This window comes from Protomyctophum bolini (assembly GCF_963924005.1).
Source record: "Protomyctophum bolini genome assembly, chromosome: 13".
In the NCBI taxonomy this organism is placed as follows: Eukaryota; Metazoa; Chordata; class Actinopteri; order Myctophiformes; family Myctophidae; genus Protomyctophum; species Protomyctophum bolini.
Window position 1 is genome coordinate 43,797,238 of NC_137874.1, and position 13,896 is coordinate 43,811,133.

Here is a 13,896-nt window from a genome sequence, read left to right on the forward strand (position 1 = left end):
TCTACAAGCTCACAGCGTCCTATGCTCCAGCATAGAACAGATCTACAAGCTCACAGCCTGCTGCAGTGTGATCCTATAATAGGATAGAACAGATCTACAAGCTCACAGCCTGCTGCAGTGTGATCCTATAATAGGATAGAACAGATCTACAAGCTCACAGCCTGCTGCAGTGTCAGATCTACATAACTGTTTTTTTATTAATTAAAGGTTGTTTGGTTAATTATGCGTCAACACAGTCGACGTGTTATGAAAACCATATATTTTAATGAGGTGATTTGAGGGTACTGAACTGAGGAATTATGTTTCTTTAGTTTTAGTCTTCTCTTTAGTGTATGGCTCCTGTTTTGCACTGTGCTGTGAAGCACGTCTTAATGAATACAAAGTCCTATATACGTACGGTTCATTGTTATTACACAATAGATTATTATTATTATTATTAAATCAGATGATTTAACGTGTGACCCCGTGAGAAAGCGGGTTTAACAAAAACAGTGCAAAGCAGTTCAGCACAAAAAGGCCTTCCGGAACAGGAAGGTTTTAAAACACTCTCAGGTCCATGGGGATAGACAGTAGTAGCTTCTCCATATCTATTTGTGTTCGGGGTCTCTTGAGCAAGACTCTGAAACCGTTCAAATGAAATGTCGTAATCGAGACTCGTGGATCAGGAGGAACTTACAGTCCTCCTGCTGGTTAATTATTACATGACCTTTGAACTCTCTCTCTCTCTCTCTCTCCCCTCCAGTGGTTAACGACCTTTGACCTCTGCCCTCAGGTACCCCAACGTCAACGTGCACAACTTCACCACCAGCTGGAGGGACGGCCTGGCCTTCAACGCCATCGTGCACAAACACAGGTCAGAGGTCAACCCCGCCCACTCTCTCACTCTGCTGCGTTCACACCGCGGGCAGGCAGACAGACAGACAGACAGACAGACAGTGTTTTCGCTAGTAGCACCATGTTCCGACAAGCATGTCACAGACAGACAGGCGGAGGCTTTTTAGCGGTCTAATTGGTCCCCAACTTTGTTTTACCCTTGAAGCCCGAGGTTACATGATCTGACTGACTAACGCTGAGTGCGTCTAAGCACAGCCTCAGCGTGCGTGCGTGCGTGCGTGTGTGCGTGCGTGCGTGCGTGCGTGCGTGCGTGCGTGCGTGCGTGCGTGCACACACCCCTCCCCTCTGCTGTGCTGAACTGAAAGTGAGTGCATTTAGTTTTGTTTTCCCCTGAAGCTCTTCACGATGATGGTTTGTTTTTTTTCCTGCTGGAAGACATGATAATAGTTACTGTGATCACCTGTGGACATGAAGGGACAGTTCTCTTTCAGACATAACAGAGACAGACCTGGTATCACATTGATCACACAGAGACAGAGGACAGTAGGACTGGTATCACATTGACCACACAGAGACAGAGGACAGTAGGACTGGTATCACATTGACCACACAGAGACAGAGGACAGTAGGACTGGTATCACATTGATCACACAGAGACAGAGGACAGTAGGACTGGTATCACATTGACATCACAGAGACAGAGGACAGTAGGACTGGTATCACATTGACATCACAGAGACAGAGGACAGTAGGACTGGTATCACATTGATCACACAGAGACAGAGGACAGTAGGACTGGTATCACATTGATCACACAGAGACAGAGGACAGTAGGACTGGTATCACATTGACAACATCACAGAGACAGAGGACAGTAGGACTGGTATCACATTGATCACACAGAGACAGAGGACAGTAGGACTGGTATCACATTGACATCACAGAGACAGAGGACAGTAGGACTGGTATCACATTGACATCACAGAGACAGAGGACAGTAGGACTGGTATCACATTGATCACACAGAGACAGAGGACAGTAGGACTGGTATCACATTGACAACATCACAGAGACAGAGGACAGTAGGACTGGTATCACATTGACAACATCACAGAGACAGAGGACAGTAGGACTGGTATCACATTGATAACATCACAGAGACAGAGGACAGTAGGACTGGTATCACATTGATCACACAGAGACAGAGGACAGTAGGACTGGTATCACATTGACATCACAGAGACAGAGGACAGTAGGACTGGTATCACATTGACATCACAGAGACAGAGGACAGTAGGACTGGTATCACATTGACAACATCACAGAGACAGAGGACAGTAGGACTGGTATCACATTGATAACATCACAGAGACAGAGGACAGTAGGACTGGTATCACATTGACAACATCACAGAGACAGAGGACAGTAGGACTGGTATCACATTGATAACATCACAGAGACAGAGGACAGTAGGACTGGTATCACATTGACAACACAGAGACAGAGGACAGTAGGACTGGTATCACATTGACATCACAGAGACAGAGGACAGTAGGACTGGTATCACATTGACAACATCACAGAGACAGAGGACAGTAGGACTGGTATCACATTGACAACACAGAGACAGAGGACAGTAGGACTGGTATCACATTGACAACACAGAGACAGAGGACAGTAGGACTGGTATCACATTGATAACACAGAGACAGAGGACAGTAGGACTGGTATCACATTGATAACACAGAGACAGAGGACAGTAGGACTGGTATCACATTGATAACATCACAGAGACAGAGGACAGTAGGACTGGTATCACATTGATAACATCACAGAGACAGAGGACAGTAGGACTGGTATCACATTGATAACATCACAGAGACAGAGGACAGTAGGACTGGTATCACATTGATAACATCACAGAGACAGAGGACAGTAGGACTGGTATCACATTGATCACACAGAGACAGAGGACAGTAGGACTGGTATCACATTGATAACATCACAGAGACAGAGGACAGTAGGACTGGTATCACATTGATAACATCACAGAGACAGAGGACAGTAGGACTGGTATCACATTGACATCACAGAGACAGAGGACAGTAGGACTGGTATCACATTGATAACATCACAGAGACAGAGGACAGTAGGACTGGTATCACATTGATAACATCACAGAGACAGAGGACAGTAGGACTGGTATCACATTGATCACACAGACACAGAGACAGTGGATTTCTACAGCAAGGACTTCCTGTAGAAATAATAGGCAGGGAAAATAGTGACTTTGTGCAACATGTTTACATCATAGACACTCCCACATCAAAACTAGTATCAGTCTAAGAGGTCCAGCCTTGCATTAGCTATTTCCATGTGTCCTGCTTTAAAGTCTGACACAGTTAAAGTATAACAAACATAGTTAATCAGACCAGTGTGTGTCCAGTGGAAACCTCGTATGAATCTGATCTCAGGTCAGAATGGGTTAAAGTATAACATAGTTAACCCATTCTGACCGGGCACCCATTTTGGTGTTAGCATCATGTTATGCTTTACCTATTGAAAAATAGCAGATCTACAAGCTCATAGCGCGCCACCGAGTGGCGCGCTACGAGCTTGTAGGTCTGCTATTTTTGAAAAATTCGAAGAACGACTGACATTTTTTAGAATCTGATCTCAGGTCAGAATAGGTTAATCAGACCAGTGTGTGTCCAGTGGAAACCTCGTATGAATCTGATCTCAGGTCAGAATGGGTTAAAGTATAACATAGTTAAAGTCTAACATACTGCAGGGATAACAAGTCTAACAGTGTCTATGGCCATCGTTGTCTCGTAGTTCTCTTTCCTCTACCCTCCTCAGCCCCCCCCCCCCCCCTCTACCCCCAGACGGGGGGGGGGGGGACTTATATTTGGGTGTGAGTCGACCCAGATCACCGAAATAATAACCCATTTATTTAGTCAGTGTGCATCAGAGAGCCATGGCATGTACCGGTGACCCGTTAGCCCCCTCTGCTGGTCATTGGTGGCCAGGGTCTGCTGGTCGCTATGTGTCAAACACACCAACAGCAGTGCTGCAAGATGTTCACACATAGTTTTTACTTTAGTAAAAGTACTAATGTATCACACAATATACAATTATACATGTATAATTGGCAGATATATAAGTTAAAGGGGCGGGACGCCCACAATAACTTTTTATTTTGTATAAAGGTGTCACTTGTGATAGGGAGTGATGATATGATGCAATGTGCTCGTAGAAAATGTATGTTTGGCGCCACTCATTACATATTTTCTCACTCTGTATGAGGGGTGTGGGGGGGAGGGGTGAGGGGGGAGGGGCAGAGGGGTGGGGGTGACGTAATCACATGTAATTTGTGATTTGAGGCACTAGATAAACCTAAAATGTTTTCTGTTCAGTGTTTATCTCTCTTCAGATCAGAGCAGCTTAAAACCATCTCCTTTCTCTCTCTCTCTCTCTCTCTCTCTCTCTCTCTATGTCTATGTCTCTCCACCACAGGTCTGACCTCATAGAGTTCGACACCCTGAAGAGGAACAACGCCCACTACAACCTCCAGAACGCCTTCAACGTAGCCGAGAGGGAGCTGGGCCTGACCAAGCTGCTGGACCCTGAAGGTGACCTTTGACCTTATGACCCTATGACCTTATGACCCTGAAGGTGACCTTTAACCTTATGACCCTGAAGGTGACCTTATGGTCTTATGACCCTGAACGTGGGTTGACCTTATGACCCTAGTTTTAGTAAAAACAGAGAGATGTGTTTGGGTGAGCGGTGAGTCTCGTACCACCAGTGACGTCATGTTATAGTTTTAGTAAAAACAGAGAGATGTGTTTGGGGTGAGCGGTGAGTCTCTTACCACCGCGGCTCAGTGACGTCATGTTTTGTAGTTTCAGTAAAAACAGAGAGATGTGTTTGGGGTGAGCGGTGAGTCTCTTACCACCGCGGCTCAGTGACGTCATGTTGTAGTTTTAGTAAAAACAGAGAGGTGTGTTTGGGGTGAGCGGTGAGTCTCTCACCACCGCGGCTCAGTGACGTCATGTTGTAGTTTTAGTAAAAACAGAGAGGTGTGTTTGGGATGAGCGGTGAGTCTCTTACCACCGCGGCTCAGTGACGTCATGTTTTGTAGTTTCAGTAAAAACAGAGAGATGTGTTTGGGGTGAGCGGTGAGTCTCTTACCACCGCGGCTCAGTGACGTCATGTTGTAGTTTTAGTAAAAACAGAGAGGTGTGTTTGGGGTGAGCGGTGAGTCTCTCACCACCGCGGCTCAGTGACGTCATGTTGTAGTTTTAGTAAAAACAGAGAGATGTGTTTGGGTGAGTCTCTTACCACCGCGGCTCAGTGACGTCATGTTGTAGTTTTAGTAAAAACAGAGAGATGTGTTTGGGGTGAGCGGTGAGTCTCTTACCACCGCGGCTCAGTGACGTCATGTTGTAGTTTTAGTAAAAACAGAGAGATGTGTTTGGGGTGAGCGGTGAGTCTCTTACCACCGCGGCTCAGTGACGTCATGTTGTAGTTTTAGTAAAAACAGAGAGAAGTGTTTGGGGTGAACGGTGAGTCTCTTACCACCGCGGCTCAGTGACGTCATGTTGTAGTTTTAGTAAAAACAGAGAGATGTGTTTGGGTGAGTCTCTTACCACCGCGGCTCAGTGACGTCATGTTGTAGTTTTAGTAAAAACAGAGAGATGTGTTTGGGTGAGTTTTAAGAATATGATAGTTTTAGTAGTTTATGTTTAGATTTTGGTGTTTTAGTTTGTTCAGGTTGAACGAGGAAAGCCTTGATTTATAGAAAAAAGAACGTAAACGAAGATGATTTTTCATCTTCAGTTCAGAATGGATCCCATTGTGGGAGAACCACTGGTCTTAATCTATGGATCCCATTGTGGGAGAACCACTGGTCTTAATCTGACACACAGAGTCTTGGGTTCTGTTTACCGTTCCGTCATCATCATCACACCCTCAGAGCTACAGTGTTGTAAATGACCCAAAGGCGCTGTATTTTGTCTTTGTAATTATCTGCATGCAACATATTGTGTCATACTTATTTTGAAGGGTTTTTTTTTGGTTTTGAGTTCAGAAGAGCCTGGTAACTTTCCACTGGGTGGTTTCCTTGATTGGTTATTGCACTCACCTGGCTGCTCAAGGAAATGTCTGAGGCAAGCAGCAGTTTTATATCTTAGCACCCGGCTTCTTACCAGCTCAGTGGCCTTGTGGTTAGAGTGTCCGCCCTGTGACTGAGAGGTCGGGGTTCGATCCCTGACCGGGTCATACCAAAGACTGTATAAATGGGACCCAGTCAGTGCCTCCCTGCTTGGCACTCAGCATCAAGGGTTGGATTGGGGGGTAAGTCCCTGCATGCGACATATATAGCGTCATGTCCAGGGGGTGTACTTGTACATCAAGCTGCCTCACGCTACAGAAACAGGAGATAGGCTCCTGGCCCCTATGACGGTCTGTTTCACACAAAGGAAAGGACTTCATCTAATGCTGAGCATGAATAAAAACCTTCCGGAAACATCCGTACGCTTCACCATTCTCTGGCTTTGGGTTGGCTATAAATGTGACCCTCTGGCCCTCTGGGCGTCGTCTCAGTGTTAAAGTGGTGTGACACAAGCAGGGATCTGTGTCTTTGTGCTGGTATTGAGTTGCACTGAATTGTGTTTACATTGCGTCTAAAGCTGAGCTCGTGTTGTATTTGTCTCTAGTTGAATTCAAACTTTCTAACTTGTCCCACTAGCCCAGAAACCCCCTGGGGAGGTCCGCGCCAAACTGAATCCCTCCCAGTCCCACCGTACGCCAAACTGAATCCCTCCCAGTCCCACCGTACACCAAACTGAATCCCTCCCAGTCCCACCCTACGTCAAACTGAATCCCTCCCAGTCCCACCGTACGCCAAACTGAATCACTCCCAGTCCCACCGTACGCCAAACTGAATCCCTCCCAGTCCCACCGTACGCCAAACTGAATCCCTCCCAGTCCCACCGTACGCCAAACTGAATCACTCCCAGTCCCACCCTACGTCAAACTGAATCCCTCCCAGTCCCACCGTACGCCAAACTGAATCCCTCCCAGTCCCACCGTACGCCAAACTGAATCCCTCCCAGTCCCACCGTACACCAAACTGAATCCCTCCCAGTCCCACCCTACGTCAAACTGAATCACTCCCAGTCCCACCGTACGCCAAACTGAATCCCTCCCAGTCCCACCCTACGTCAAACTGAATCACTCCCAGTCCCACCGTACTCCAAACTGAATCCCTCCCAGTCCCACCGTACGCCAAACTGAATCACTCCCAGTCCCACCGTACGCCAAACTGAATCCCTCCCAGTCCCACCGTACTCCAAACTGAATCACTCCCAGTCCCACCGTACGCCAAACTGAATCACTCCCAGTCCCACCGTACACCAAACTGAATCCCTCCCAGTCCCACCGTACGCCAAACTGAATCCCTCCCAGTCCCACCGTACGCCAAACTGAATCCCTCCCAGTCCCACCGTACGTCAAACTGAATCCCTCCCAGTCCCACCGTACGCCAAACTGAATCCCTCCCAGTCCCACCGTACGCCAAACTGAATCACTCCCAGTCCCACCGTACGCCAAACTGAATCCCTCCCAGTCCCACCGTACGCCAAACTGAATCCCTCCCAGTCCCACCGTACGCCAAACTGAATCCCTCCCAGTCCCACCGTACACCAAACTGAATCCCTCCCAGTCCCACCGTACACCAAACTGAATCCCTCCCAGTCCCACCGTACACCAAACTGAATCACTCCCAGTCCCACCGTACACCAAACTGAATCACTCCCAGTCCCACCATACACCAAACTGAATCCCTCCCAGTCCCACCGTACGCCAAACTGAATCACTCCCAGTCCCACCGTACGCCAAACAGATATTCCGTCCCTTCTGCAGTGGCGTGCACAGATTGACACTAGGGGGTTTACCTCCCAATGCTGCACATTTTACCCTGCAGGTTATTAACATAAAATATAGGTTTAACTTAACATTGTGGGAGAGAGCAAGGCAGTGAGTGAGCGAGAGAGAGATGTGTGTGTGTGTGTGTGTGTGTGTGTGTGTGTGTGTGTGTGTGTGTGTGTGTGTGTGTGTGTGTGTGTGTGTGTGTGTGTGTGTGTGTGTGTGTGTGTGTGTGTGTGTGTGTGTGTGTGTGTGTGTGTGTGTGTGTGTGTGTGTGTGTGTTGTGGTGTGTGTTGCGCTGTACAGACCTCACATCATAATAAAGGAGCTGTTTTCTTCACTGTAAGCACAAACGGATCCTCTTAAGGTCAATGAAATCCTTCCGTCGTCCACATTCTGTGTCTTTGAGCTTATGAAGGGCGTAATAATGAGTACTGAGTACTGTTTTCTACACAGTAAGTAGCTGTGCAACAAGCAGAGTACTGAGTACTGAGTACTGAGTACTGTTTTCTACACAGTAAGTAGCTGTGCAACAAGCAGAGTACTGAGTACTGAGTACTGAGTACTGAGTACTGAGTACTGAGTACTGTTTTCTACACGGTAAGTAGCTGTGCAACAAGCAGAGTACTGAGCAGTCACTTCATGACACATAAACCTCCAGGAATAAAGCCTTCCAGGGAGATTAACCCATTCTGGGCGGGAACCCCTTTTGGTGTTTTAAGTATTATGTTATGATTTAGCTGTTGAAAAATAGCAGATCTACAAGCTCGTAGCACGCCACCGAGTGGCGCGCTACGAGCTTGTAGTTTTGCAATTTTTTGAAAAAGTCATTAACATGTGGCGCAAATCATTGAATATATATTTCAGAGCGAACATTTTAAACTAAAATATTGGCTTCAGGGGGGTCCCTGGAACTATACATATTTTGAGATGGGGGTCCGTGGCCCAATAGAGATAATTCTGGGGGTCCTTGACATGAAAAAGGTTGAGAACCACTGACACAGAAACATGGGTTTAACCCTGTGAGAACCACTGACACAGAAACATGGGTTTAACCCTGTGAGAACCACTGACACAGAAACATGGGTATTTCGGAAAAAATTTAGGATTTTGAAGCCTTTGTTTTTTTTAATGGACCTCAGTCCAAAATGGGTTAAGACCCCTTCTGCGGCGGGCCGGGGTCAGAAGGTCCGGGGGGGGGGGGGGGGGGGGGGTGGTGTTGGTGTATTTCTCAATAATGACCAGCTGACCGTATGATCCCTCCCTTCTACAAGATCAGGCTGTTTGTCCAGGAGTTGTTTCAGATGTAGAGAGGAGAGTGGACGTCACAATGTGTGTCTCTCTGGCCAGATGTGAACATTGACCAGTGTGTGTGTGTGTGTGTGTGTGTGTGTGTGTGTGTGTGTGTGTGTGTGTGTGTCCAGATGTGAACGTTGACCAGCCAGATGAGAAGTCCATCATCACGTACGTGGCGACCTACTACCACTACTTCTCCAAGATGAAGGCGTTGGCGGTGGAGGGCAAGAGGATCGGAAAGGTGAGACGCTGCTCTCTCTGTGTGTGTGTGTGTGTGTGTGTGTGTGTGTGTGTGTGTGTGTGTGTGTGTGTGTGTGTGTGTGTGTGTGTGTGTGTGTGTGTGTGTGTGTGTGTGTGCGCGTGCATGCGTGCGTGTTTATATGCCATGTGATATTTCTGGTATCTCAGGCGTTCCATACATCTACATTTCATTCATTCATTCATTCATTCATTCAAATGGTAAACGGTGCATTTATATAGCGCCTTTATCCAAGGCGCTTTACATAGATTGTGCATTACATTCACCCATTCACACACACATTCACACACCTTTACATAGATTGTGCATTACATTCACCCATTCACACACACATTCACACACCTTTACATAGATTGTGCATTACATTCACCCATTCACACACCTTTACATAGATTGTGCATTACATTCACCCATTCACACACCTTTACATAGATTGTGCATTACATTCACCCATTCACACACCTTTACATAGATTGTGCATTACATTCACCCATTCACACACATTCACACACCTTTACATAGATTGTGCATTACATTCACCCATTCACACACATTCACACACCTTTACATAGACTGTGCATTACATTCACCCATTCACACACCTTCACACACCTTTACATAGATTGTGCATTACATTCACCCATTCACACACCTTCACACACCTTTACATAGATTGTGCATTACATTCACCCATTCACACACATTCACACACCTTTACATAGATTGTGCATTACATTCACCCATTCACACACCTTTACATAGACTGTGCATTACATTCACCTGCATTCACACACCTTTACATAGATTGTGCATTACATTCACCCATTCACACACCTTTACATAGATTGTGCATTACACTCACCCATTCACACACCTTTACATAGATTGTGCATTACATTCACCCATTCACACACCTTTACATAGACTGTGCATTACATTCACCCATTCACACACCTTTACATAGAGTGTGCATTATATTCACCCATTCACACACCTTTACATAGAGTGTGCATTATATTCACCCATTCACACACCTTTACATAGATTGTGCATTACACTCACCCATTCACACACCTTTACATAGATTGTGCATTACATTCACCCATTCACACACCTTTACATAGACTGTGCATTACATTCACCCATTCACACACCTTTACATAGAGTGTGCATTATATTCTCCCATTCACACACCTTTACATAGATTGTGCATTACATTCTCCCATTCACACACACATTCATACACCGATTGCGGTGGAAGCCATGCAAGGCACCAACCAGCACATCGGGAGCAATGTGGGGTTCAGTGTCTTTGCCCAAGGACACTTCCACATGTAGACAGGAGGAGGAGGAGGAGCCGGGATTCGAACCGCCGACCCCGGATCATTGGATGACCTGCTCTACCTCCTGACTACACCATTGACTGTTAACCCTTTGCGTCCCCTGTCTCTGGACTAGACCATTAACCCTTTGCGTCCCCTGTCCTCCAGGTGCTGGACTACACCATTAACCCTTTGCGTCCCCTGTCCTCCAGGGTCTGGACTAACACCGTTAACCCTTTGCGTCCCCTGTCCTCCAGGTGCTGGACTAACACCATTAACCCTTTGCGTCCCCTGTCCTCCAGGTGCTGGACTACGCCCTCGAGGCTGACCAGCTGATCGGGAACTATGAGACCCTGGCGTCGGAGCTGCTGCAGTGGATCCAACAGACCATCCTGACGCTCAACGACCGTCAGCTGGCCAACTCTCTGAGCGGAGTGCAGAACCAGCTGCAGGCCTTCAACTCCTACCGCACTGTGGAGAAACCCCCCAAGTAGGTCATGACCCCTGACCCCCCCAAAGTAGGTCAACACTTATTTTGCCGGGGAATTCTTCATAATAAAGGCCCTAGAGTTCTATGCAGATGAGGCAGATTTTACTCTGAAACCCCCCCTCAAAAAAAACGGGAGGCATCATTTAAAATCTTTGCTTCCGGGCGTGGGGTCCCTGGCTGGAACAAGATGTTTTCAGATGGGGGTCTGGGGGGCCCCCAGGGGGCCAAATACAGATCATTCTGGGGGGCCTTAATTGACATGAAATAGTTTGAGCACCACAGTTGAGAACCACTGATATATAAACATAAAGGATTTAGAAGAGACTTTTAGAATGTGATCTGGGTCTAAATGGGTTCATATATACTGCCCTATACGCCTTATCCCTAAACTCCTTTACCTTTTTGTTTATTGCATATATACTGCCCTATACGCCTTATCCCTAAACTCCTTTACCTTTTTGTTTATTGCATATATACTGCCCTATACGCCTTATCCCTAAACTCCTTTACCTTTTTGTTTATTGCATATATACTGCCCTATACGCCTTATCCCTAAACTCCTTTACCTTTTTGTTTATTGTACTATTTTACTAAAAAAACGTTTTTTAAATAGTTCACATAGCCGATGTAGATGATCTGCTACGTGAAGTATTTTAAGATGTTTTTCTTTTCAAGTCGGTGAGAAGCACATTCTAGACATTCACCAGGCTGTCGTAAAACAGCAGGATGTGTGGCAAGGAACAGGTTTAGTAGTATAGCAGCGCACGCACACACACACACACACACACACACACACACACACACACACACACACACACACACACACACAGTCACACACCGTCACGCACACACACACACACACACACACACACACACACACACACACACACACACACACGCACACGACACACGCACATGCAAACGCACGCGCACACACACTGTGCTGTATAGTGAACATTCCACACAGAGTTCTAGCCCCAGGGTGTGTGTGTGTGTGTGTGTGTGTGTGTGTGTGTGTGTGTGTGTGTGTGTGTGTGTGTGTGTGTGTGTGTGTGTGTGTGTGTGTGTGTGTGTGTGTGTGTGTGTGTGTGTGTGTGTCTGGTATCGTCTCGCCTCACAGCAGTGTGTGTGTGTGTAATCATGTCATGTCAACGTCTCATTATTTGTGAGGACAGAAGGAGTTTCTGTCAGGCTGTCGTAGACATTGTTCTGGGCACGCGTCGTCTTGTCTGGAACACACACAACACATGATAACACCCTAACACACAATAACAACACACGTGATGATGACACACAATAACAACACACATGATGATGACACACAATAACAACACACATAACGACAAACAACCAGGGCTGCCCAAAAGGTAGGTCACTAAAGGCTGTGCAGGTAGACCACACTGTAACCCTAAGGTATATACAGGGGGGATTGTTCCTTTAACTGTGTTGGCGGGCTGAGGCTGGGACGAGGAGTATTATGGGATATCTGGTGTTTTCTTTGTGTTCTGGTGTGCAGGGAAGCGGTCGCATTATTAAGATTATTATTGTTTGTTCACTGTACGGAGGTTGGATACAGAATTAGAACCCCGGCTGATCGTCCTTTTTGTCCTTTTTGAATTATTATTTTGTTTATTCAAATCAAATCAAATCAAACTTTAATTATAGAGCACGTTTTAAAACAACCAGGGTTGACCAAAGTGCTGCACATCAGTGGCAAAAACAGAGAACAGGCAGGAGAAACACAGAATAAAAATGAGAAAACACACTGACAAAAATGTAAGCATGAAAGCATAGAATGGACTCAGGAGGGATTAAAAGCCAGGGAGAAAAGATGGAAAGGTGTTTATTAAATCACCAGTTCTGCAACACGGACTCCTTTCCCTTGACAGCATAGCAAGAAAGCATAAACACATTTAGTACCGGAACTGCATCAAAATAAAGGCGCTGCTTGCGCCAGAGTAATCGCCAGAGTAGTGATCGCTTCTATTTTGAAAGCCATGAACCGGAAATACTTTCTTAAAAAAGTTGACTGACAAAGTGCCATCACAATCTCCGATCATCTTAATATATTTATATACGCTCCAAAAAGAGTTCATATTTTGCGGGACAGACGGATGAGGAGCAGAAACGCAGCGCCAGCATATCGATCCATTCATCACCACGGAGAGCGCCCTGGATGAGGAGATACGAGTCATTCTTTCCGCCGCACTAACATGGGAGTCAATGACAAGCTAATAGTTTCACAGAGCGTTAGCATACGGCAGGGGAAAAGCGAAATGCCAAAAAAAAAAAAATTAATTATTCTGAATATTATTATCTCGCCCCGCGTCGTTTGGACGTCGCTAGGACGTCCACAGACGTCTAAGGCACCTCTCGGTTCCAATCCTTATGACGTTTCAGGACGTATTATGTACAAAATGTGTTAAGAGGATTATTCCGGAGAGTAGAGACACGGTGGTTATAACACATGACATGCCCCTAAAAATATATTATTTAAATGTCAAAAAATAATAATACAAATACTCAGCAGCTTGTATTAAGACAGACAGGACCTGTTAGCTCAAACCCACAATGCAATACGTATTACTTTGTTTTCAAGTATTGTATCACAAACAGTCAGTAGAATTACAAAGTTATATGCAAGAAGACCCTACCAATTCAAAATGTTCCCTTTGTATTTCCACTTCCATGTGCATCAGTCTTATACTGTGTAGTTGTTAACGCCATCGCCACTATTCCAAAGGCCACGCAGGGACGTTGTTTAA

The 13,896-nt window shown here is 46.1% G+C and overlaps 1 protein-coding gene across 1 annotated transcript in view; it reads left to right on the plus strand.

Moving 5' to 3' along the window:
* Positions 1-13,896, plus strand: part of sptbn2 (spectrin, beta, non-erythrocytic 2) — a 131,945-nt gene that overhangs the window by 46,785 nt on the left and 71,264 nt on the right. Inside the window, 4 exon segments of the mRNA XM_080780397.1 lie at positions 773-853; positions 4,351-4,466; positions 9,189-9,301; positions 10,944-11,131. Of these exon segments, the coding sequence (XP_080636523.1) occupies positions 773-853; positions 4,351-4,466; positions 9,189-9,301; positions 10,944-11,131 (498 nt within the window).